Below are 22,141 nucleotides of genomic sequence, written 5' to 3'. Positions count from 1 at the left end.
GGCAGGGGGAGAGGAGAAGGATCGCAGCCCGCTCGAGGGCGGAGGCACCCCGAGCTCACGGGGTCCCAGCCCCGGCTCAAGCAGGGCCAGCCGGAGCAGCCTGCCCAGGACGAGCTCAGCGGCCCCTCTCCCGCTAGAGAAGGATGGCTCCTGCGGACGGTCCCACAGCAGCACCCTGGGGAAGAGGCCCCTGCACCCATGGGACACCTGTGGGACCGAGCCGTCCCGCCTCGGGCACGACAGCCCCGCTCCTGCCAGAAAGTCGCTCAGCAGGAGCCTGTTCAGCTCCTCCAGGGAGGGAGATCTTGCAAGCGACGTCCCGCACTAACGGGGTGAATAAAAAAACCCGCGATGCCCTGGCACCCTGGGCAGGAGGTCTCCCACAGTGAGATCGTGGCAGAAGATGGAAAACTGAAGGACACAAGCGGCTGGCCCCGTGTTGCAGCAAGACGCGATAGAGGAGCACCGCGTTTCTGGCACAATAACCGCTCGGTGCCGTCTGACCGGCGCCCACGCTATCAGCTGGGGACTCCGGAGCCCGGTCATGCCTGATCCCTCGTGCCCATGCGACCCCACAGCAGTGGGATGGAGAGGCTGACATGGCCCCTGAGGATGCGAGATGACGCGAGGGCACGTCAGCTCTCGGGGCCCCCGCCGAAGCTCGATGCGCCCACGTTATCGCACCCGGAGGAGGAAGCGGGTTCCCGCAGGAGGAGGAAGCGGAGAGGGGGCTCCCGAGAGAAGAGCCCGGCACCCTGCGCTGCACACCGAGGCTCCGCGGCAGGGGTTGCACAGCCTCCGCTCCCTCCTCGCCTGCGGCGGTTGTTTATTTTCAGCCCAGTAGGATCAGAGGTGCTGAGTCACTCCGCGACCTCATACCAAAGCCCGATCATTTCAATCACATGCCTCCTCACCCGGAGGCTGCAACCCAGCCGGTGGCACGCAAGAAAAGTACTGCAAGTGCTTCCTGCCTGCTGGAAGAGACCATCGCCCTCGGGGCCGAGCCCTGGTCTGCCGCTGTCCTTAACGGGGGGGCAGAACCCCCCAACCTGCTCCCCACGGCTCAGAGGGATGGGCAGGGCTCGGAGGGGACGCAGGGACGATGGACCACCGGAGTCCGATGCTGCACAGCGGAGCTTGTGCTGCTGAGAACCCACCGGCAGCGGGGAGGGTCTGGCTGCTCTTTGGGCAGAAACTGTGAGTTCGCGTCGATGCCCGCTTCGGAGGGGTCAGGAAGGTCCCCGGCTCACCCCCGTCACACCCAGCGCCTTTCTGGAGCGGGGAACGGAATCCAGACCCCATCTTCACTCCATCTCCAGGCTGGAGCCAACGCGCCCTTGCTTCGGTTAAGTCCTAAAGTTTCTGTGACCAGTTTGTCTTGACAGAAGCGAACATGTCCAGCCAAAACCATCACCTACAAGTCCTCCCCCAGCCTAAAGACAGGCGGATGCGAGGGCAACGGGCAATGTTGTGCCTGGCTTTACTTTGTTGTTGTTGTTGTTTTTTTTGAAAAAGCTTGTAGCCAGGAGCCTGGGAGCAATAGCTACTCCAGCCAGCAAGGTGGTAGGCCACAGCTGGGAAGCTCATTCCCTTCCCGACAGCGGGGCCGACGAGGGCCACACCGCTCCCAAGTCAGAAAGCGGCACCTTGCTGACTCCTCCGGAGCGGTAAAACCAGGACCACATCCCCAAATCCACCTCTCCATCCCCGCATTCAGTCCACATCAAGCTCCACGCAACTACCCAGCAGTCTGGTACCTCCTTGGCCCCGTCCCTCTGCCCTGGGCCACCCTGGAACAGCAAAACCACCCCAAAAAGGCCTGCCTGTGTTGCACGGATGTGCTGACTCCAGAGTTACCTCATCTGCCTTTCAGTTATTGAAAACTTTGGCAAAAAATTATACAGAAACCATATGGAGCCAGAAATCCAGCATGCCGGCAGGTGATGGCTTCTGAATTTCGCAGGCAGCTGAACCCCGCTGGCTTCATCCCAGATGAACAGGGATGAAGAGGGATTCACCGGCAGCGCTTTAGGATACGAGTTAAGAGGTTGCAAGTACGCTGCAAGAACAACAAACTGACCGTGCCTCAGTGGCAGCGGCTACGGAGTCATTTTGGGAGGAACACGTGCGGACCTGGGACGTCGCATTTCTCAGGACCAAGCAGAGAGAGCGGGGAGCAGAAAGCCCAAAGAAGCGATTGCTGGAAGTGATGAAGGAGAAGGAGCTGCTGATGGTGGAAGGCTGCTCTGGAAGAGCCGCCCAAACCTGAGAACCAAGTCTGACCAGCCCCCCGGGCCGTGCTGGTCCTCGCCACCGTGCCCGAGCAGAAGGATCCCTTCTCCGCAGGGCCAGGCCCCGCTGAGAAGCCATCTCGGACAGGAATAGCAGCAGACCTCCCGTCCATAAACACGTAGCCCTCCGTCTGCGATCGCCCGCAGCCAGCCTAAACCACCCCAGCTGCCAACACCAACATGGCTAAACCCACCCAGGGGCCTGGTCGTGCTTGGCTGAAGGAGGATGCTTCGCGTTCACCGGGAGCGCCTGACCTCGGCTCTGGCTTTCTGAGAAGGCGCCTGCGCAGAAACAGCTTGAGAGCTGCACGTTCTCGCTTTGAGCTCAACGTAACAGAGCAGGAGCCCTTAAGGTCGGAGCAGCCCATCACGTTCGATAGCGTAAACCGGTCACCGGACTGCAGCAGATCCCAGTAACGGGTTCAGACACAAACCTGATCGTTTCCAGGAGAAACAGGTGCTGCTGAATGCAGTCCTACATCCACCCCTGCGGTTTGCAGGGCTGCTCGGGAGGCTCCCGCTCCTCCTATTCGTTCCTCGACGCGCAGAGCCACATCAGCATTCCCAGGCCTTGGGTGCGAGTATCAGCGAGAGATAAGAGCGCCGGCACCAGCGGCGTGCTCCAGCAGCTCCCGCGGTATCCGTCAGAGCCCTTGAACCTGCACTCCCCCAGACCACCCCTTCTTTTTGCCCAGCTATAGAAAGCAAACCACAGATCCCGAGGATCCTCTGCTGGATATTAAGGAGGCCGTCGCGCCGTGCCCAGCCTCCTGCAATTAAGCTGCTCGGGGCTGCGCACCGAGACACAGACACTGCCGCCCCGACCTCGGGAGAGCATCTCACTGCTGAACAAACACAAAGCAACTCGGGCCAGGAGCCACACGGCCACAACGGGCCACCGTGTCCAGGTGAAAGCGGATCAGCTCCAGCTAGAGACCGAGGGACAACCCAGTAGGCTGTTGGTCGGCTGTGTAAATGCTGGTATTTCTGCACCAAATCCCACTGCAGAAGCGGCGGCTTTCAGCAAGCCCAGGGCTGGAGGAGGGCATCACGAGAAGGGAGCCCCGTGACACCCTGCCAGCCCGCCAAGAGTGTCACATCCTGAAAGCGGCGTATGAGAATTACAGAAGTGGCTTGGACGAGAGCTGGCCTGGCACCGTCGCTGCATCCCCCCTCACAATTCCTGACCAGGGCTAACGCTGGTGCCAGGTTCAGGGACTTAATAAAGGCGCAGCCTGGTTTATAAAAGGGTCTCAAGTAGCGCATCCCAGCGGGCCGGTCACCTCGACCTGAGTCGGGACAGCTCTGGGGTATCCATGGACTCTGCCAGAGGAGAAAGTGAAGGGCACCAGTAGAATCACAGAATCGTTTAGGTTGGAAAAGACCTTTAAGATCATTGAGTCCAGCCGTTAACCCAGCACTGCCAAGGCCACCACTAAACCATGTCCCTCAGCGCCACGTCTCCCCGGCTTTTAAATCCCTCCAGGGATGGGGACTCAGGCCCTGCCCTGGGCAGCCTGGGCCAGGCCCTGACAGCCCTTTCGGGGAAGAAGTTTTTCCCAATACCCAACCCAACCCTGCCCTGGCGCAGCTTGAGGCCGTTCCCTCTCGTCCCAGCGCTTGTTCCTGGGGAGCAGAGACCGACCCCCCCGGCTCCAGCCTCCTTTCAGGCCGTTGCAGAGAGCGATGAGGGCTCCCCTCAGCCTCCTCTTCTCCAGGCTGAGCCCCCCCAGCTCCCCCAGCCGCTCCTCCCCAGCCTTGTGCTCCAGCCCCTGCCCCAGCCTCGCTGCCCTGCTCTGGCCACGCTCCAGCCCCTCCATGGCCGCCTTGGGGTGCGGGGCCCAGCGCTGAGCACAGCATTCGAGGGGCGGCCTCACCAGTGCCCAGCACAGGGGGACCATCCCTGCCCTGCTCCTGCTGGCCACACTGTTCCTGACACAAGCCAGGATGCCATTGGCCCTCTTGGCCACCTGGGCATACTGCACGCATTCAGCTTGCTGCTGTGAGACCAGTACTCACTGGGCTACGAAATGGGAGTGACAGGGATCAGCTAGGAAATGGAGAAGGACTTTTGCTGGGTCCCAGCGACCTAGCGCTGACAGCTATCCATCCCTCCCCAGAGCCAGCCAGGTCCCTGTTCCCAGACGTTCGGGAAAGGTCCATCCGAGCCAGCTCTCCAGCCCCCGTCCACAGTCCCTCCTTTTCCAGGGAAAGCAAGAAGTCTCCCACACCACATCTAAAATCACTGCTGTCTCAGAAGATCCAGAAAAACCTTACCATAGCAGAAGACGGACTTCATGTGGTCCTGTTTGGCCATTCCCAGCATGGGCAGCATCGTCCCGAGGATGGAGTTGAGAAAAGGCACCATTCCGAACACTGGGAAGAAAGCAGGAGAGGCTCACTTGCAGCAAACCCACAAGCGCCGCTCCGCAGCTGCGCCAGGCGCAGACCCAGCGGGATTGCACGGGCACCCAGAAAAACCCAGCTCGCCGCAGCCAGGCGTCCACTGCCAGCCGGGAACCCGGTTTTGCCACACGAGAGATGCCGACAGCCCCGGGCGGGAGCTGGCCACCCCAGCCCGCGGTCGGGACAGCTCTGGCACAGAGCAGCTCGCTCCTCTGAGCCCCTGAAGTTCACAACTGTTTCTCAAACTCGGTGAGCTGCAGGCTACGTCCCACTTGCTGCTGGCATCATCGGATCTTTCCACAGCCAGACTCCTTTTCAGAAGTCCCATCCTAGAATTATCAAACCCGGGTTTCTGGGATGGCTGGGAACAAGAGCCCAGCAGGGAATTCTCTAAGGACAAGGGCCAGGCAGCTCCAATTCCTGCTGCTTTTAAGCAGCAAACGTTATCAAGGGATTCAGCTGAGCTGCGAAACCCACTTTTACAGGGACTCAGCTCCTCTGCGCTCCGGGTACCCATGTGCCAGGTACCGCTGATAGCGCTCCATCTCGCCGTACCGCTCTTCACTGGTTTTTCAGTGCATTTCATCACTAAGTTACTTTGCAGAGGAAACCCCTCAGCAGCATCAAGCCTAAGCTGTAAGACCCCGAGAAGTTTGTTTTGAAGGACGCTGGCTGGCTCAGCACGCGCGACGCTGCGGAGGTGCCTCGCTGCAGAGCTATTCGGGTACGGCGTGAACTACAACACCCGAAGCACATGACACTGCCACGGCTCTTCCCAGCGCAGACCAGCGGCCGCACGCAGGGGCGGCAGGTTGCCAACTCACCGTTTGACACAGAGAGGTTTGCAAACGTCTGCATGACGAAGTAGTGCGGCAGGATCCCCGGCTGAAACTTGGTGAGCACCTCCTCCATCACCTTGTTGATGAAGCGCTGCCCCACCGCAACAAGGACGTTGCTCGCGGCTTGCTGCCAGTCCCGGATCACATCCTGGCGCGGACGGAGGAACCCGCGTCAGAACAGACCCTGCGTCACGACGCGCGGCCTCCCCAGGAGGCTGCTTCTGCTTCATTTAAATGCCACGCGTCGTGCCCGGCTCCAAACGCCGGGGGGGATTGCACAGGGTGGGCTCGACATCAGGCTCAAGATTCAGACGTGATCCTTTCCCCCCCGTGGACGGGCAGCCCCTCAAGGCTCTGCTCCTTCCCGCTCCAACACCCACCTGCCTGTCCAGGTCCTTATCAGCATCCAAATTTTATTTAGCTGTGTAGGCATGCCATGCTGGAAGAAAGCCGTCAGCCAAACCATCCTCATCTCTCCCCAGAGAGAGGAGCGGAGCTCATCCCCCTACTCCCTTCCACCATCCCAAGTCCAGAGGATGGTGTGCAATTAGCCCTTCCCTTCCACGAGAGCAGTCCCAGTAACTGCTGCCGCTGGGACAGCCCCAGGCCCGCAGCACTTACAGCAATGACGGCATCAGGGGCAGAAAGGGCCCGGTCAAGAATAAGGACATGAGGAGCCGGAGCTTTCAGGTCATACCTTTGACTTGGTCATCTCATTAGACGCCAGGAAGATAACCACCTTCGCTGTGCTTTTGTCCAGGAGGGCGATGCTGTCCTTCACCACAGTCTCCATTGCCTTCAGGATGATCACCCGGTGCGGGTAGGCCAGCTGAAAAGGGAGGGAGAAAGCGGCCGGTCAGCCAAGCTGAGCCCAGGCGCCGCGGCTGCCCCGAGGCGAGCAAAACCTGCACGCCCCAGGCTGCGAAATCCCCGGCAAGGGACTGGCTAGCATTTCCACCACACGGAAAAAGGCAACGACTTAGACAACACTGAAAACTCCATCAGTTTTACTCCGTTCCTCATCCACGACAGCATATTATACCACTTCTTCACCTGCACAACTCCAGCGCCTTGGACCAGGCTTCTCAGCCAGCTCACCCACCGCTCTTTTAGACCAGATCCTCCCAGTTATCTCCCTCGCTTGCCGGCAGAGCCAATATCCCCGAGCCGCCAGGGAATATTTCTCACCCTGCTGACGCTCCCCGGATCGAGCAGAGCAGATCCCTACCTTGTCGTGCTGCCGGAGGTACTCATCACAGGCGTTGAGGATCTCCTCCGGCTCGGAGTCCCCCAGGTAGCACAAGGCATTGTAGATCTGCTCCTGGACTAGCGGGTCCTTATCTGTCGTGGCATCCATCAACGTCATAGCAAGCCCTGAGCAAGACAGGCAAGTTGCAAAGATTTTGTATTCTCTGAACATCTCCTGGACTAACAAGAACAGCAACAGAAGAGCCTCTGGGCGTTTTCGTCCTTCCACGAGCCGCGTGCGCAGCTAAATTCAGCTTCACCGGCCTTTTTGTTTCCCACTCAACAAGCACCTACCAAAACCGTTCCTTCTCAGCTCGCCATCCAAGATAACTCACCCGTGACATGAAGACACCCTGCGCGCAGCCCGTCCCCGTCCCCGGGGGCTCATTCATCCTCGTCCCCCAGGCTGGGCTGGACGCTTCCCGGGGTTTTTTTGCTGCAGACCCTATGGATACTGCTCAGCACCACGTCAGCCTCGGCGCCAAGGTGAACTTGGCTCTAAGGTTTCTCGCTGGAGCGAGAAAGGAGGGATTTATTACACTGGAGATTTCAGATCAGGGCTGGGCAGCAGCACCGGGGGACAGGATCCGCTGTGCAGCCGGGCACCGGCGCCGTCTGAGGTGCCTGGGGAACCCGCACAGGGCTGACACGACGTGGGACCTACCAAGGGCACGTCCTTGAGGGTCAGGGGCTGTAGAAGCCCCGTAGCCCTCGTGGTGGTGGTGCTGAATCCCACCACCAGACGAGTCTCTAGGAGGGTGAGCGGATGCCGTCGGTTAGGAGCTAATACCCGGCAAAGTCCTCCCTGGTATTCCCATCCCTCCGGCCACGCTAACCAGCTGCCTCCTGGGAACAGCCCCGGGAGCAGAGGCGACGGTGGCCCTCGTCCTGGCCCTGGGGCACCGGCAGCAACCGCGCCATCCCCGGGCACGACGCCCTCCGCTACCCGAGGTTACGGGGCCCCTGTTAAAAACGCTGCCCCAGCGGCAGTGGGCAGAGGGACGGAGCCCACCGAGGTCCTGCCGGCGGCGAGCCAGGCGCCTGCGGACCAGAGCTGCTCCCTCAGACCCACCAGCCAGCGACTCTGCTCCGAGAGCCTAATTGTTCTTGTGGAGCAGTGCATTTCTCATTAGGGCCTTTGTTGGAATAAGGTTAATTAGTTTCAGAGCAGGCCGCCTGCAAGCGCTCCGCAAAGAGCCTGTAGAGCGTCGCGGGGCCAGCAACTGCGACGCCACGGCCCCTCGCCCGAGGACGCGAAGACCCGCCGGGACGCCCGCCCCAGGGGACGCCGCGCTGCCTCGAGAGCGTCGGCGGCCGCCACCGAGGGCGGCACGAGGAGGGCGACGGCCTCCCTCATCCCTTCCCCTCCTGCTGCAGCCAGCACTTCCAGGCCAGGAGGAGCTGCCTGTCCTCCCGTCCGCCTGTCCTCCCGTCCGCCTGTCCTCCCGTCCGCCTGTCCTCCCGTCTGCGCGGTCCCACCCCACAGCCGAAAAACACCCCACTTTGGGGGTTTTCATTTTCCAAGGCAGGGGGTTGTGGAGACGTTTGCCGCGCTGGCACGTTAAAGCCAATGTGACCCGGTGCTGACGCTGAAGGTAACGGCTGCTCCCACCCCTTCCCCGTGGCTTAATTAAACCAGAAAATTCTTTTTTGGGGTTTTTTTTTTTTTTTTTGAAGCAATAAAGAGAGATTCATTTCAAAGCTGGCCGGGATTAATTTGAGAAATGCACAAGGGTTTACACCAGTTTAAACATCTGGAGACTATTTAAGCTTATGCAATTTACAGCAGAGACAAGGCCTGAGATTAGTTTCTAGGGCAGGGAATTACTGAGCACGGAGAACCGCTCCCTCCTCCCGTCCCCGACCGGTACGTCTCTCCAGATGCTGCAGAGAGCTACGGCAGCCCCGGTCCAGCAGCTTTGCTGTTCGCTCCATCGCAGGCGGCCGGTGAGGCAGAGCTGAGCTCCCCCCAGGACTCCGGCAAGGCAATTTAGCCTTATTAGCGAGACAGACTTCCCAGCCGGCTCCGTCCCCGCGGAAGTGGCGCAGAAAAGCTGCGCTGGAGCTGGGCAGAACGAGCAGCCCGAGGCGAAGGGGGGCCGCAGCCAGAGGGAAGGAGACTCCCACGGCAGCGCCGGTGCCCTGAAGCCCCTCACCCGCTCCCACTGCGCTCCTGTACTCACGTTTTATCCGTGACTCCGTCATGCTCCGTGTTTTCAGCTTCCCCACCAGCAGAAGGCAGTTGGCAGCTTCCTCCGTCACAAACCCGGGGATCCCTGGGGAACCTATTTTTACACGCTGCCTTTACTTCCAGGGAGAAGACTGCGTTTCTGGTTTGGGTTGGAAAGCCGACGCTGGGCGCAGCGAGGCGGAGGAGATGCCCTACGGCAGCCGCGGGGAAGGGGAGACACCGGTTCCTCGCAGGCAGGCGATCCCCTGCCCGAGCTCCGCGTCCCAGGGGCCGGCAGGCAGCAGGCACCGCGCTCCCATCGGTCCCCGGCACCGTCCCTACAGACGCCGGAGCCGGAGGGAGCGCATCCCGGGTTCCGCTCCCCTGCCTGACCTGCGAACGGGACGACATTTCGCATCAGCAAAACGGACTGAGCAAGCTAAACCCTCCGGCACCGCTTCCCCTCGCGTTACTGCGAGGGATTGGGAACGGCGGCCCCTCGACTCGGTGAGACGGCACCGGCGGACGAGCCCGGGGCGGGTGCCCCGCTAGCCAGCCCCGGCACTGCGGGAGGAGCCGAGGCCACGCTCTGAATATTCGTCCCCAAAACCATGAAGTATTGGCCCCAAAACCCATGAAACCTCGGCCCCAAAACCCATGAAACCTCGGCCCCAAAAAACACCAAGAAGAGGGAGGGAGCGGGGTTTTCGGCTCCTGGGAAGGCCGGGAGCGCTGAGGCCGGGGCAGGGCTGGGCTCAGCCCCTTTACCTGCCCAGGGCCGGGCCAGACAAGGCCCAGTTTTAAATAAAACCAGATTTAAGGGTGGACATTCGAGCCTTCCCCCGCTGCCCCGAGCCCAGCCCAGCCTGCAAAGCCCTCCGAGGCCAGACAGGCGGCCGAGCCGGCCCCGAGGGCTTCTCCCCGGCCGAGACACCGGCCTCACCGCGGCCCCGTTACCCCTGAACCCCCCCGGTGCCCCCGGGCCCGGCCGCACTCACCGCCGGATCGGGACCCGCTCGGTCCCCGGCGCCGCTTCCGGGTGCGGTGACCACGCCCCCCTCTTTGCCACGCCCCCTACTCCCGTAAGCCCCGCCCCCCGCGCGGGTGGTGACTGCGCTGTGGGGGGTGGTCTGCGCGCATGCGCGCTGCCGCGCCGCTCCGCCAGGGGGCGCCGGTGGCGCGGCGACCCGCGCCACCGGCGCCCCCTGGCGGAGCGGCGGAAGAGCGGATGAATGTGAGCCAGCGCCGTGCCCAGGTGGCCACGGCATCGTGGCTTGTGTCAGGAACGGTGTGGCCAGCAGGAGCAGGGCAGGGATGGTGCCCCTGTGCTGGGCACTGGTGAGGCCGCCCCTCGAATGCTGTGCTCAGCGCTGGGCCCCGCACCCCAAGGCGGCCATGGAGGGGCTGGAGCGTGGCCAGAGCAGGGCAGCGAGGCTGGGGCAGGGGCTGGAGCACAAGGCTGGGGAGGAGCGGCTGGGGGAGCTGGGGGGGCTCAGCCTGGAGAAGAGGAGGCTGAGGGGAGCCCTCATCGCTCTCTGCAACGGCCTGAAAGGAGGCTGGAGCCGGGGGGGTCGGTCTCTGCTCCCCAGGAACAAGCGATGGGACGAGAGGGAACGGCCTCAAGCTGCGCCAGGGCAGGGTTGGGTTGGGTATGGGGAAAAACTTCTTCCCCCAAAGGGCTGTCAGGGCCTGGCCCAGGCTGCCCAGGGCAGGGGCTGAGTCCCCATCCCTGGGGGGGTTTAAAAGCCGGGGAGATGTGGTGCTTGGGGACGTGGTTTAGTGGTGGCCTTGGCAGTGCTGGGTTAACGCTTGGACTCCATCTTAAAAGTCTTTTCCAACCTAAACGATTCTGTGAGTCTATCCTCCGCCGGGCAGCACGAACAGCTTTTAGCCCTGGAGAGACCCACGCGCAACGCACCTTCCCCCAGCACCGCCAGAGAGCAAGTATCACTGATGGGAGGACACCGCGCTGCCGTCCCCGTCCCCGTTTGCGCCGCGGCTCCCCCCCGGCACGGGGCTGATGGGGACAGGAGCCCACGAGCGCCATGGGCAGCGGGGAGGGAGGGACCCCCCTGCAGCACCCCCGGGCTGGGGCGGGAGGAGGGGACCTGCTGCGACAGCGACAGGAGACGTCCGCGTCCTGTCCGCAGCCCCGCTTTTGCCAGAGGCGGCCGGCTCCCGCAGCGGGGCGCGAGCCCACGCCTCCCCCCGGCACCCCGACCCTCTCCCCAGGGCCACAGCGGTTTTGGGCTGGAAAGCGTTTATTTTGCAAGGCACGTTGTGGGAGTCCAGCCCTCGGGGCCAGCAGTGGGGCAGCCCCACGGCAACGGGTGGGGAGCAGTGGCCCCTTCCTGAATTTCCCCCGCTGCGGGGGGGGAACCCCGCCCCGCAGGACCCCGGATTTGCTTCACCAGCAGCGGGGAGGAACGGGGCCAAGCTGCCACCCAGACGAGTGGGATCATCCCGGCAGCATCCCCGAGACCTGCAGTCCGTGGGCGACCCGGCTGCGCCGGAGAGGCCGAGCACGGCAGCCCCTCACCGCGCCGGCTCCTCGGGGCACGGCGTCGAGCCCCGTGCCTCTTGCCGCTCCTCCCGCTCCCGCCGCCACCGCTCCTCCTCCTCCCGATCCAGGCGCTGCAGCTGCTCCTCCACCTCCTCAGGGACGTTCACCTCCAGCAGGTTCTCCATCCCTGGCCCGGGCTCGTCCCCGATCAGCACCTTTTCCCGGGAAGGGGAGGAAGGCTCAGGGAGGGGTGACAGGCTGGCGGGACGCCCAGCCTTCCCCTCCCCACGGCTCTCTGCAAGGGGCCCTCGCGGCCCGGTGGGGAGCAGAGAGCGAGGGAGAGGCAGGACAGAGCCCTCGGAGCAGCTCCGCACCCCGGGACGTGGCTGCCTCCCCCCAGGGACCCTCCTCCCCACCTGAATGAGCTTCTCGCAGGCAGCCAGCACGTCGGGCTCCCGCTCCCAGCGGTGCAGCTCCCGCAGGATCAGGTACGTCCCCTTCTCCCTCACGATGTGCCGGCCGGCCTTGGTGGCTGTGAGCTGCAAAGGAGACAAAGCAGCAGCGTGGGCAGGGAGTCCGGTGTGGCCAGGAGAGCGGCGACAGCACCCAGCACCGCAGGGCAGGGCTCGGCCGGCCTCTCTGCTGGGATGAAACGCCCCACGGCGTGGGGGGCTTCACGGAGCCGCTCTGACCCCAGGAGGGATGGCATGAGCAGGGCTGGGGAGCCTGCCCCGCAGGGAGAGGGGGAGGCCGGCTCGCCCTGGCCTGGCAGCAGCTCGATGGCCCTTCTCAGACAGAATCACAGTCTGCTGGGGTGGGAAGGGACCTCCGGAGGTCACCGGGTCCTCAAGCAGGGCCACCCAGAGCCGGTTGCCCGGGACCATGCAATCATAGAATGAGTTGGAAAAGACCTTTAAGATCATCGAGTCCAACCGTTCACCCAGCACTGCCAAGCCCACCACTAACCCATCTCCGTGAGGATCTCCCGGCAGCCAGCGCGTTCGGGGCAGCCCTCAACGCCTCTCTACTCCCAGGAGCCCCCGCCCGGGCTCTCGCCCGCAGCCCCGCCGCGATTTGCGCCAGAGGGACCCACCAGCATGATGGCTTCCAGCAGCATCTTCCGGATGTCCGGTTCCTCCTCTCGCTGCTTGTCCTGCGGCAGGTACTGCAGGTCTGCGGGCAGCCCTGGGGGAGAGGCAGCCTCAGGGGGAGGCACGGGGCCAGCAGCCCCCAGACGCTCACCGCCCACTCCGACACCCACTTACTTTCCATCTCATCCTCAGGAAATTCCTCAGGGCCGGCTAGGGGCAGGAGGAGGAAGGGCAGAATGTCGACCTCCTCGCTCAGCAGCCACTCGTGGTCCTCTGGGGACAGCTTGGGGTCAGAGGAGCCGCCACAGCCAGGGCGGAAAGCCCAGCCCAGCCCCCTGCGGTGGGCTGACCCCCACCCAGCCGCTCACCCACTACCCCCACCAGTGGAACTGGGGAGAGAACGGGAAGGGCAACAGCGAGAAAAACTCGTGGGTCAGAATAAAGTCAGTTCAATACGTGAAAAAAAACAAAAAAAGCAACATAAAAAAAGTCACAAGCAATGCCAAGGCACTGATGGCGCAGCACAGACGGATGCTCAGCCTGTCCCCGCGCTGCTTCGGCCCCCTCCCCGCTTTAGCGCTGGCCGTGACGCCGTGAGGTGTGGGACATCCCTCTGGGCCCCGGGGGTCGGCTGTCCCGGCTGCGTCCCCCCAGCCTCCTGCCCACCCCAGCCCGCTCGCTGGTGAGAAACAGAGATGGCCTCGACACTGCACGAGCGCTGCTCAGCACCGGCTAAGCCCGGACGGCATCGCCTGCACCGGCTAAGCCCGGCCGCATTACTGGCACTGCGTTGGTCACCGGTCTAAAGCACAGCGGCACACGGGCTGCCACGAAGAAAGCGAATGCCGTCCCAGCCAGGCCCGGGCTGGCGGGGTGGGAGAGCCAGCTCGCAGCCCAGGGCGAGGGCAGCAGGCCCCGGCAGGGCCCGGTGGCCGGTGGCGCGGGCCGGGGCAGCGGCCGGGCTCGGCCCGTGGCTCTCACCGTACTCGAAGCAGCAGTTCCTGAGGGCCCCCACGACGCCCCGGCGATGGACCACGGAGTCCCTGCACTGCGTGAAGGGCAGCAGCCGCTGCACCGAGCGCCTGCGGGAGAGGGGCGGTCACGCCGGGCCGGAGACCCCCGCGCCCCGCCCGGGGGCCGCCACCCCCCGGCCCCGGAGCCGCACCGGGAGCGATCGAGGAGCCCTCGGCGGCCCTCGGGCAGCTGGCTGAGGTTGCAGAGCAGCGGGCCGAGCTGTGGCGGCGGCCGGGGCTCGCCGAGGGCCCGGAGGAGCGGCTCCAGCCCGGGGCCGCGCTCCCGCAGGCCCCGCAGCACCCGCCCCGCCGCGCCGCGCTCCCGGCAGAGGTTGGCCAGCAGCCCGCAGGCCGGCCCGCCCGGCAGCAGCCCCAGCAGGGCGGGCAGCCCCGCCAGCAGCGGCCCGCGGGCCGCCGGCTCGGCCGAGACGTTCACCAGGCAGCCCAGGGCGCAGCGGGCCGCCGGCGGGGAGGGCCCCGCCGCCAGCTCCAGCAGGGCCGCCAGGACCGCGGGCCGCTCCGCCAGCAGCCGCCGCCCCTCCGCGCCCCCCGACAGCGCCAGCGCCGCCTCCGCCGCGGCCGCCCGGGCCGCCTCGCCCGCCGGCGGGGCCAGCAGGGCCGCCAGCTCCGCCAGCGCCGCCGCCACCGCCGCCGCCTCCGCCATGACGGGCGCCTCCAACATGGCGGGCGTCACCCGGCAACCGCCGGAACGCCTGGTGGCGATGGGCGGGCCCGGCAGCCAATGAGCGCCGCTTGGGCGGGGCCGCGCGGCGGCTGCGCCAATCCGCTACAGGGCAGCCGCCAAAGGGGGAGGGACCGGCGGGGAAAGGGCTTCTGGGAATGGAGGTCCGCCCGGAGGGCCACGCCCTCGCGTCCCGCCCCCGGCTGGGCCACGCCCCCTGGTCCTGAGGCGACGCCGGGTCCTAGTGCGGGTGGGGAGGGCACGGGTGTCCGTCGGAGGGAAATGGGGGGGACACGGGTGTCCGTGGGAGGGGGATAGGGGGGACACGGGTGTCCGTGGGAGGGAAATGGGGGGGACACGGGTGTCCGTGGGAGGGGGATGGGAGGGAACACGGGTGTCCGTGGGAGGGGGATGGGGGGACACACACGGGTGTCCGTGGGAGGGGGATGGGGGGGCACGGGTGTCCGTGGGAGGGAGATGGGGGGGGACACACGGGTGTCCGTGGGAGGGAGATGGGGGGGGACCTGGGTGTCCGTGGGAGGGGGATAGGGGAGGACCCGGGTGCCCGTGGGGGGTCACGGCGTTGCCCGTGGCCCGTCCCCGGAGGCCCCCGGCGAGCCCGCACCTGCCTGCCGCCAGCCCCGCACCTCGCCCTGCCCTCGCCCCCCGCCCCGCGGTGCCCTCCCGGGAGCTCGCCCCCCGCCGCGGGGGCCTCCGGCAGGTCCCGGGGCTGAGCCCCCCCGGGGGACCCCGGTCCCCGCGCTGGCACTGGCGCCATCCCGGGGCGGTCCCGGTGCCAACACCAGTGTGATCCCGGTATGGGCCCAGTGCAGTCCTGGTGCTGACCCTGGGGTGGTCCCGGTACGGTCCTGGTACGGTCCCAGGGTGGTACTGGTACGGTCCCGGTGCTGAACGCGGTGTAGTCCCGGGGTGGTACTGGTACAGTCCCGGTGCTGACCCCAGTATGGTCCTGGTACGGTCCTGGTGCTGATATTGGTGCGATCCCAGTATAGTCCTGGTACGGTCCTGGTGCTGACACTGGTCCGATCCCGGTATGGTCCCGCTGCGGTCCCAGTGCTGCCCTGGTGTAGTCCCGGGGTGGTACTGGTACGGTCTCGGTGCTGACCCCAGTATGGTCCTGGTATGGTCCTGGTGCTGACACCAATGCGATCCTGGTACAGTCTTGGTGCTGAAACCGGTATGGCCCCAGTACGGTCCCAGTACAGTCCCAGTGCTGACCCTGGTATGGTACCAGGGCTGTCCTGGTATGGGCCCAGTACAGTCCCCGTTGTGGTCCTGGTGCTGATCCCAGTGCAGTCCTGGGGTGGTCCTGGTATGGTCTTGGTGCTGACACCAGTGTGGTCCCAGTGAAGTTCCAGTGCAATCCCAGTGCTGACCCCAGTACGGTCCCAGTGCTGGCCCCGATGCGGTCCCGGCGTTAAAGGAGCAGCCGCTGCCCAGGCGTTCACCTGCCATCCCGGGAGCTGCACGCACCCCACCCGAGCCGTGAGCTGCTGGGAGCGGGGTCCCTCCGCAGGGGCAGCTCCACCGAGCCGATGGGCGCCCCTTTCCGACCCCCCCACCCCCGGGCGCTTTCTCCCCCCTCGGCCTCGACCCCAGGCCTCCCCGAGGCGGCGTCTCCGACACGACGTGCGCCAGGGGGATTTATCCAGCGGTGCAGCGGTGCGGAGCAGCTCGAGCCGGGTGCCTCCGGAGAGGGACCCCGAGCAAAGCGCTCCCGGGGCAATGACGCCGTCGCGGCCGAAGTTCCCCTCCCCTCGGGCGACGGTTTGGTCCTGCAGCGATATTTGGGCATGGGGCTTCTCGTTCCTTATCGGATCCTTTCCCCATCTCGAGGCAGGACGTTCCTCCTCTTATCGTGAGCGGCCGCAGCTTCTGCCGAGGGTTGTGGCCACCTCATCTTCCTGGCTCGCACCGGCTTCAGGGCCTCCCTTCATGCAGCTGTGTTGGAACCCAGCGCAGGGCCAGCGTGGCCAGTGTGGCCAGCGTGGCCAGCGTGGCCGGGTGGCAGCTCACAGCGCGCGGCCTGAGGCTTCGAGGGGCCGTGCTCCCAGCGCGCCCTCTCGGATTCTGTTTGAGCTGGAAAGGGACGTCTACAGCACCAGTGCTGTCCTGGGGCGATCCCGCGGTGGTCCTGGTGTGATGCTGGTGCTGACACCAGTGCGCAGAATCACAGAATCACAGAAGGGTTTGGGTGGGAAGGGACCTTCAAAGCTCATCCAGCCCAACCCCTGCCATGGGCAGGGACATCTTCAACCAGAGCAGGGTGCTCACAGCCCCGTCCAGCCTGGCCTTGAACGTCTCCAGGGATGGGGCATCTCCCACCGCTCTGGGCAACCTGGGCCAGTGCCTCACCACCCTCAGCACAAACAATTTCTTCCTTCTGTCCAGTCTGAATCTCCCGTCTTTCAGTTTAAAACCATCCCCCCTTGTCCTGTCGCTGCAGGCCCTGCTACAAAGCCTCTCCCCATCTTTCTCACAAGCCCCCTTTAAGCACGGAGAGGCCGCAATCAGGTCTCCCCGCAGCCTCCTCCTCTCCAGGCTGAACACCCCCAGCTCTCAGCCTTTCTCCACAGCAGAGGGGTTCCAGCCCTCTGGCCATTTCGGTGGCCTCCCCTGGCCCCGCTCCAACAGCTCCATGTCTGTCTGGTGCTGAGGACCCCCGAGCTGGACGCGGTGCTCCGGGGGGGTCTCACCAGAGCAGAGCAGAGTGGCAGAATCCCCCCCTCGCCCCACTGCCCACGCTGCGGGGGATGCAGCCCAGCAGACGCTTGGCTTTCTGGGCTGCCAGTGCATGTTGCCGGCTTGTGGCCAGCTTTTCGTCTATCTGGTGCGGTCCCAGTGCGATCCTGGTGCCGACACCTGTGCGATCCCAGAGTGGTCCCGGTGCTGACACCGGTGCAATCCCAGGGCAGTCCCGGTGCGATCCCGGTGCAATCCCGGTGCGGTGCTGGTGCTGACACCGGTGCAATCCCAGGGCAGTCCCCGTGTGATCCTGGTGCACTCCCAGTGTGATCCCGGTGCAGTCCCAGTGCGATCCCAGTGTGATCCCGGTGCGATGCCGGTGCCGACACCGGTGCTGACACCGGTGCAGTCCCGGGGGCGGCACTTCCCGTATCGGTTTCTGTTTCTCCTTTTTAGAAGTCTCTGACCAAGAAGTGGGGGAGCCGCCCTTGGCTGCTCACCTGCAGCCCTCCCAGAGCCCTCCCGGAGCACCCCCGCTACTTTCCCGGAGCATCCCCGCACCTTTCCCAGAGCCCTCCCGGAGCATCCCCACACCTTTCCCAGAGTACCCCCGGTACCTTTCCCGGAGCATCCCCGCACCTTTCCTGGAGCATCCCCACACCTTTCCCAGAGCCCTCCCGGAGCATCCCCACACCTTTCCCAGAGTACCCCTGCTACCTTTCCCGGAGCATTCCCGCACCTTTCCCAGAGTACCCCCGCTACCTTTCCCGGAGCATCCCCGCACCTTTCCTGGAGCATCCCCGCACCTTTCCCAGAGTACCCCTGGTACCTTTCCCGGAGCATCCCCGCACCTTTCCCGGAGCATCCCCGCACCTTTCCCGGAGCACCCCTGGTGCCCATTCCGGCCCTGCCCAGGCCGTCCCCGGTGCCGGTGGCAGCCCGGGCCCCCGCCGTGGGGTAGCCGTGCCCCACACAGGGCCCCAAGGGACGCCCCGGGGCGGGTGAGGTGGACCCCAGGGCCGGCTGGGCAGGGGGGCAGCCGCCACCCCACGCCCCCCACTCCCACATCAACCCCACTCCCTGCACCCTCCCTTTGGCTGCAGCCCCGGGGCCGCGCGTCCCTGTCCCTGCGTCGGCCGATGCGACGCCACGTCCCCCCGTCCCGCCGGGACCCCTCCCCGCCCCGCGCCGAGCCCAGGAGCCCGAAGCAGCGGCGGCTGGCGAGCCCCCAGGGGGACCGGGACCCCTCCGAGCCGGGGTGCAGCAGGGACCCCCCCGACCTCCTGGGCAGCCTGGGGCGGCTCTGCGACAGCAGCCCCCAGCAGCTCCTGCCCTTCCTGCAGGACCACGCGCTGGAGCTGGGCCGGCCGCTGGCCCGCCAGGGCCTGAGCCTGGCCCAGGTGCACACGCTGCTGCGGGCCCTCGGGGCCGCCCTGGAGCAGGGGGGGACACAGCAGCCCCCCGAGCACCTCCTGGACCTGCTGCTGACCCGGGATTTCATGGTCAATCTGGACAGATTCAAGTGCCGGGAGGGAGAGGACCTGGGGCACGTGGTGGGGGAGACGGCGGCCGCTCTCCACCGCCTGCTGATCGCCTGCCCCAGCCACCTGCAGACGCTGCTCTGCTACCCCGTTGACCTCCTCTTCTGCACCGTACGGCGGCTCCAGGGCCACGGCTTCCAGTTCTCCTGGCTCATCCACCAGCGCCTGCGCGACGCCAAGCGCCGGGTGGACGCGGCTTTCTCCCGCTGCCGCCGCCCCGCCGGCGCCGGGCAGGACACCTTCCACTGCGTGCAGGTGTTCCCCGCGCCCGAGGAGCTCTTTGGGGAGGCGGAGGGCCGCCTGCGCCCCAACCCGTGGTGCGGGGCGCACGAGAGTGCCGCAGCCTACCTGGACCTGCACTTCCGACTGCTGCGGGGGAATTTCCTCAAGCCGCTGCAGGACGGCGTCGCGGCGGCCTTCTCCCTCGGCGGCCCCGGCGGCGACGGGGCGGCGTTCAGCCTCTACCGGGTGGTGCAGCTCCACACCATGGCTGCCACGCTGGCCGGCCCCATTTGCCTGGCCCATTTCCCGCCCCGCACCGGCCCGGCTGCCGCCGCGGGCCTGAAGAGCGGCTCCCTCACCTGCCTCGTCTCCAAGGACGGCAGCGACATGCTCTTCGCGGTGGTGGCCGGGGTGCAGAGGCAGAGGGCGGCCCACCGGGACCGCGTCTGGCTGCACATCCAGAACGCCCGCCACCGGCAGCTCCTCGCCCACCTGGGGAGAACCAGCTTCACCATGGTGAAGTCCTCGACCTGCGAGGAGCACCAGCACGTGCTGGAGGGGCTGAAGGAGCTGAACTCGGACGCCGTGCCCTTCAGCCGTTACCTGGTGCACTGCGTGCCCGAGGTCCTCTGCCTCACGCACCTCGGCACCGACAAGCTCTTCAATCTCACGCCGCTGCTGCCAGCCGGCATGGAGAAGGTGGGTCGTGGCGGGGACCCCACCGGCCGCGCGGGGCTCACAGGGCCCCCCAGGGAGACTCCGGCTGCCCTTGACCGTGGCCGCAGCTGGCAGAGCCCTGCCGGGGCGCGATGCCGCAGGCGCCTCATCCCCGCTCTCACTTTCAGGGAGAGGGGACGGCGGTGGACCTCTCTGCCGTGAGCCTGGAGGACCCGCAGATCTGGTCCCCGAAGACTTTCCCCCACTTGGACGAGGCTCAGCTCGCAGCCATCTGGCAGACGCTGAGCAGGGAGTTTGTGCTCATCCGGGGTGCCCCCGGCACGGGTAGGTGCCAGCACCCCGGCACTGCCCGCCCACTGCCCCGCTGGGGGTCCCTGGGGGCAGAGCGGGTCTCTCCCTGCCCTCAGCGCACGCCGGTGCTTTCCTTCCCAGGCAAAACCTTCATCGGACTCAAGATCACGGAGCTGCTGCTGCGAAACCAGGGCACGGAGCCGTCGGGGGAGCAGCTGCCCCTCCTGGTGCTGTGCTACACCGACCACACCCTCGACCAGTTCATGGAAGGTGCTGGTCCCAGCCCCGGCCCCCGGTCCCCATCCCCTCCCTGCAGACCCCTTGTGCCCGGCGTGGGCTGAGCCAGCAGCGTGCCCGTCCCACCAGCAGCGTGCTGCTCCTGGCTGCCCTCGCTGTTGCCCATCGTACCCCGCTCCAGCTGGCTGAAGCTGGGCTCCCCATGGGGCAGCACTGCCGCTGCACTGGCACGCACCAGCCCACGGGCTGGCAGGGTGGTCGGGGGAGGGTTGGGTACGGCTGTGGGGTCAGTGGGAGGGTGGGGACGGCCATGGGTCATTGGGCAGGGTGGGCATGGCCGTGGGGTCGGTGGGAGGGTTGGGTATGGCCGTGGGGTCATTGGGCAGGGTGGGCATGGCCGTGGGGTCGGTGGGAGGGTGGGGATGGCCATCGGTCAGTGGGCAGGGTGGGCATGGCCGTGCTCAGTGGGCAGGGTGGGCATGGCCGTGGGGTCAGTGGGCAGGGTGGGCATGGCTGTGGGGTCAGTGGGCAGGGTGGGGATGGCCATCGGTCAGTGGGCAGGGTGGGCATGGCTGTGCTCAGTGGGCAGGGTGGGGATGGCCGTGGGGTCAGTGGGTGGGCTGGGCACGGCCACGGGGCTGGCACACAGGCTGCCAGCCTGCCCCTGTCCTCCCCCAGGCATCCTCCAGTTCCAGCCCTCCAAACTGGTGCGCTTCGGGGGAAAATGCCAAAGCAAGAAGGTGATGGGCTGCTCCCTGCGGCTGCTCCGGCAAAGGGCGCTGGAGGCTCCTCTCCCCCGCGGGCACCCGGCAGCTCCCTGGCCACGGGGGCTTGGTGCGTCCCGCTCTCGCCCCGCCCCAGCGGCTCTCGGTCCCCCCAGTTGTGGAGGACCTTGGAGAAGCAGGAGAGGAGCATCGCCTTCTCCGTGGAGGTGCTGAGGCTGCTCTGCCGCGGCGTCCTCAAAACCGGCGAGTTGAGGGTCATGATCACAAACGACAACGTGCTCTTCGAGGTGGAGGAGTGGGTGGCCGCCGCAGCGCTGCCGGGGGGCCGGGGGGCTGGGGCCGAGCTCAGCCCCCTGCCCTCCCCTCCAGGATCCCATGTATCTGGACATGATAGATTGGCTGCAGGTGAGGCCCCCGGCGCTGCCGAATGGCGAGAGCCCGCGGTGAGGCCAGGACCGCACGGCAGGTGACCCTCGCTGCTGCTTTCGGCCCCAGCCGGGCTCACGGGGGGGAACTGGGGGAGCCCCCACCCTGACTTGCATCGGGCACGGCAGGGTCAGCAGGAGCAGCCCAGCCCCGTGGGGACCCCAGGCAGAGGTGGGGGGCAGGCGTCGGGCTCCCCTGGGGACAGGGGAGGAGGAGGGCTGTCCCAGTCCCCGGGGATGCTGGCTGCCCCCCTCCCAGCCATGCCCAGTGCGGTGCCACCACGGGGCCGCTGCCAGCTGCCGTGGCTCTGCCCCCAGGCGTGGAACAAGGGGCTGGGGGACCCGGGGGGACCCCGGGGCGGAGGAGAGCTCGGAGCTGCACAGGGACGAGCAGTACCTGGACGAGGAGGAGTAGGAGGAGGAGGAGGAGGAGGAGGGGGAGGATTTCAATCCCACGGAGGCCGAGGGGAGAAAAGTCCAGGAGATGTTCGCCTACATCATCCCCGAGGAGGAGGGGTACGGCCCTGCAACCTCCAGCCGGCCGGGACCCCGGGGACGCGCTGGGGCTCACCAGTGGTGGGGGCCCTGACGGCCGTGTCCGTCTGTCCATCCCCAGCCTGCTGGACGCCCAGCTGGCCCGCCAGCTGCAGGACAGCAATGCCATGACCAACAAGGAGGTCAGGCAACTGACGAACCTCTGGCAGCTCCAGCTCGGCGACCAGTGGCAGCTCTACAGGTCTCATCGCCCCATCCCCCCCATGGCGGGTCCCCAGGGAGGAGATGCTGGCCGCGTGGCACCGGCGGCACCAGTGCGGGGTCCCCATCCCCGCGTGCCGGTGCCCTGGGGCGGTGACCCTGTCCCGTGCCGGCGGCAGGCGGTGGGTGGGTGCCTACGGCGCGGAGATGACGACGGTGCTGACGATGCGGCCGAAGGCGCACAGGCGGATGGCGGCCCAGCTGGCCAAGCGCCAGCTCCAGGAGGACCTGCGGCTCCTCAGGCAGAGCCGCGTCATCGGGATGACGACCGCGGGTGAGAGGGCCACCGCACCGGGGCTGGGGCCAGTTACCGTGGT

The 22,141-nt window shown here is 66.2% G+C and overlaps 2 protein-coding genes across 3 annotated transcripts in view; both read right to left on the bottom strand.

Annotated features, from left to right (window-relative positions):
- The window catches only part of MROH1 (maestro heat like repeat family member 1), a 57,110-nt gene extending 47,093 nt beyond the window's left edge, over positions 1-10,017 (bottom strand). For both annotated transcript variants that reach the window (XM_082311854.1, XM_082311855.1), the window contains exons 1-6: positions 9,953-10,017; positions 8,968-9,347; positions 6,765-6,910; positions 6,234-6,365; positions 5,522-5,684; positions 4,569-4,667 (exon numbers count right to left, since the gene is read on the bottom strand). In XM_082311854.1, coding sequence (XP_082167980.1) covers positions 4,569-4,667; positions 5,522-5,684; positions 6,234-6,365; positions 6,765-6,910; positions 8,968-8,989 — 562 coding nt within the window. In that variant the 5' untranslated portion in view covers positions 8,990-9,347; positions 9,953-10,017. The remainder of the gene's footprint in view (positions 1-4,568; positions 4,668-5,521; positions 5,685-6,233; positions 6,366-6,764; positions 6,911-8,967; positions 9,348-9,952) is intronic.
- A 948-nt stretch (positions 10,018-10,965) lies between these two features.
- On the bottom strand, positions 10,966-14,243 carry HGH1 (HGH1 homolog; the record flags this gene model as incomplete). Its single annotated transcript, XM_082311873.1, has 6 exons — positions 10,966-11,672; positions 11,874-11,996; positions 12,551-12,642; positions 12,723-12,821; positions 13,530-13,630; positions 13,714-14,243. 6 exons carry the CDS (start codon positions 14,241-14,243, stop codon positions 11,490-11,492), a joined length of 1,128 nt encoding a protein of 375 aa, XP_082167999.1. The 3' UTR covers positions 10,966-11,489.
- Between the last annotated feature and the right edge of the window lie 7,898 nt (positions 14,244-22,141).

This window comes from Platalea leucorodia (assembly GCF_965183815.1).
Source record: "Platalea leucorodia genome assembly, chromosome: 1".
NCBI classification, from domain to species: Eukaryota; Metazoa; Chordata; class Aves; order Pelecaniformes; family Threskiornithidae; genus Platalea; species Platalea leucorodia.
The sequence above is the reverse complement of the archived record's forward strand: the minus strand, read 5'-3'. Positions and strand labels throughout refer to the sequence as shown.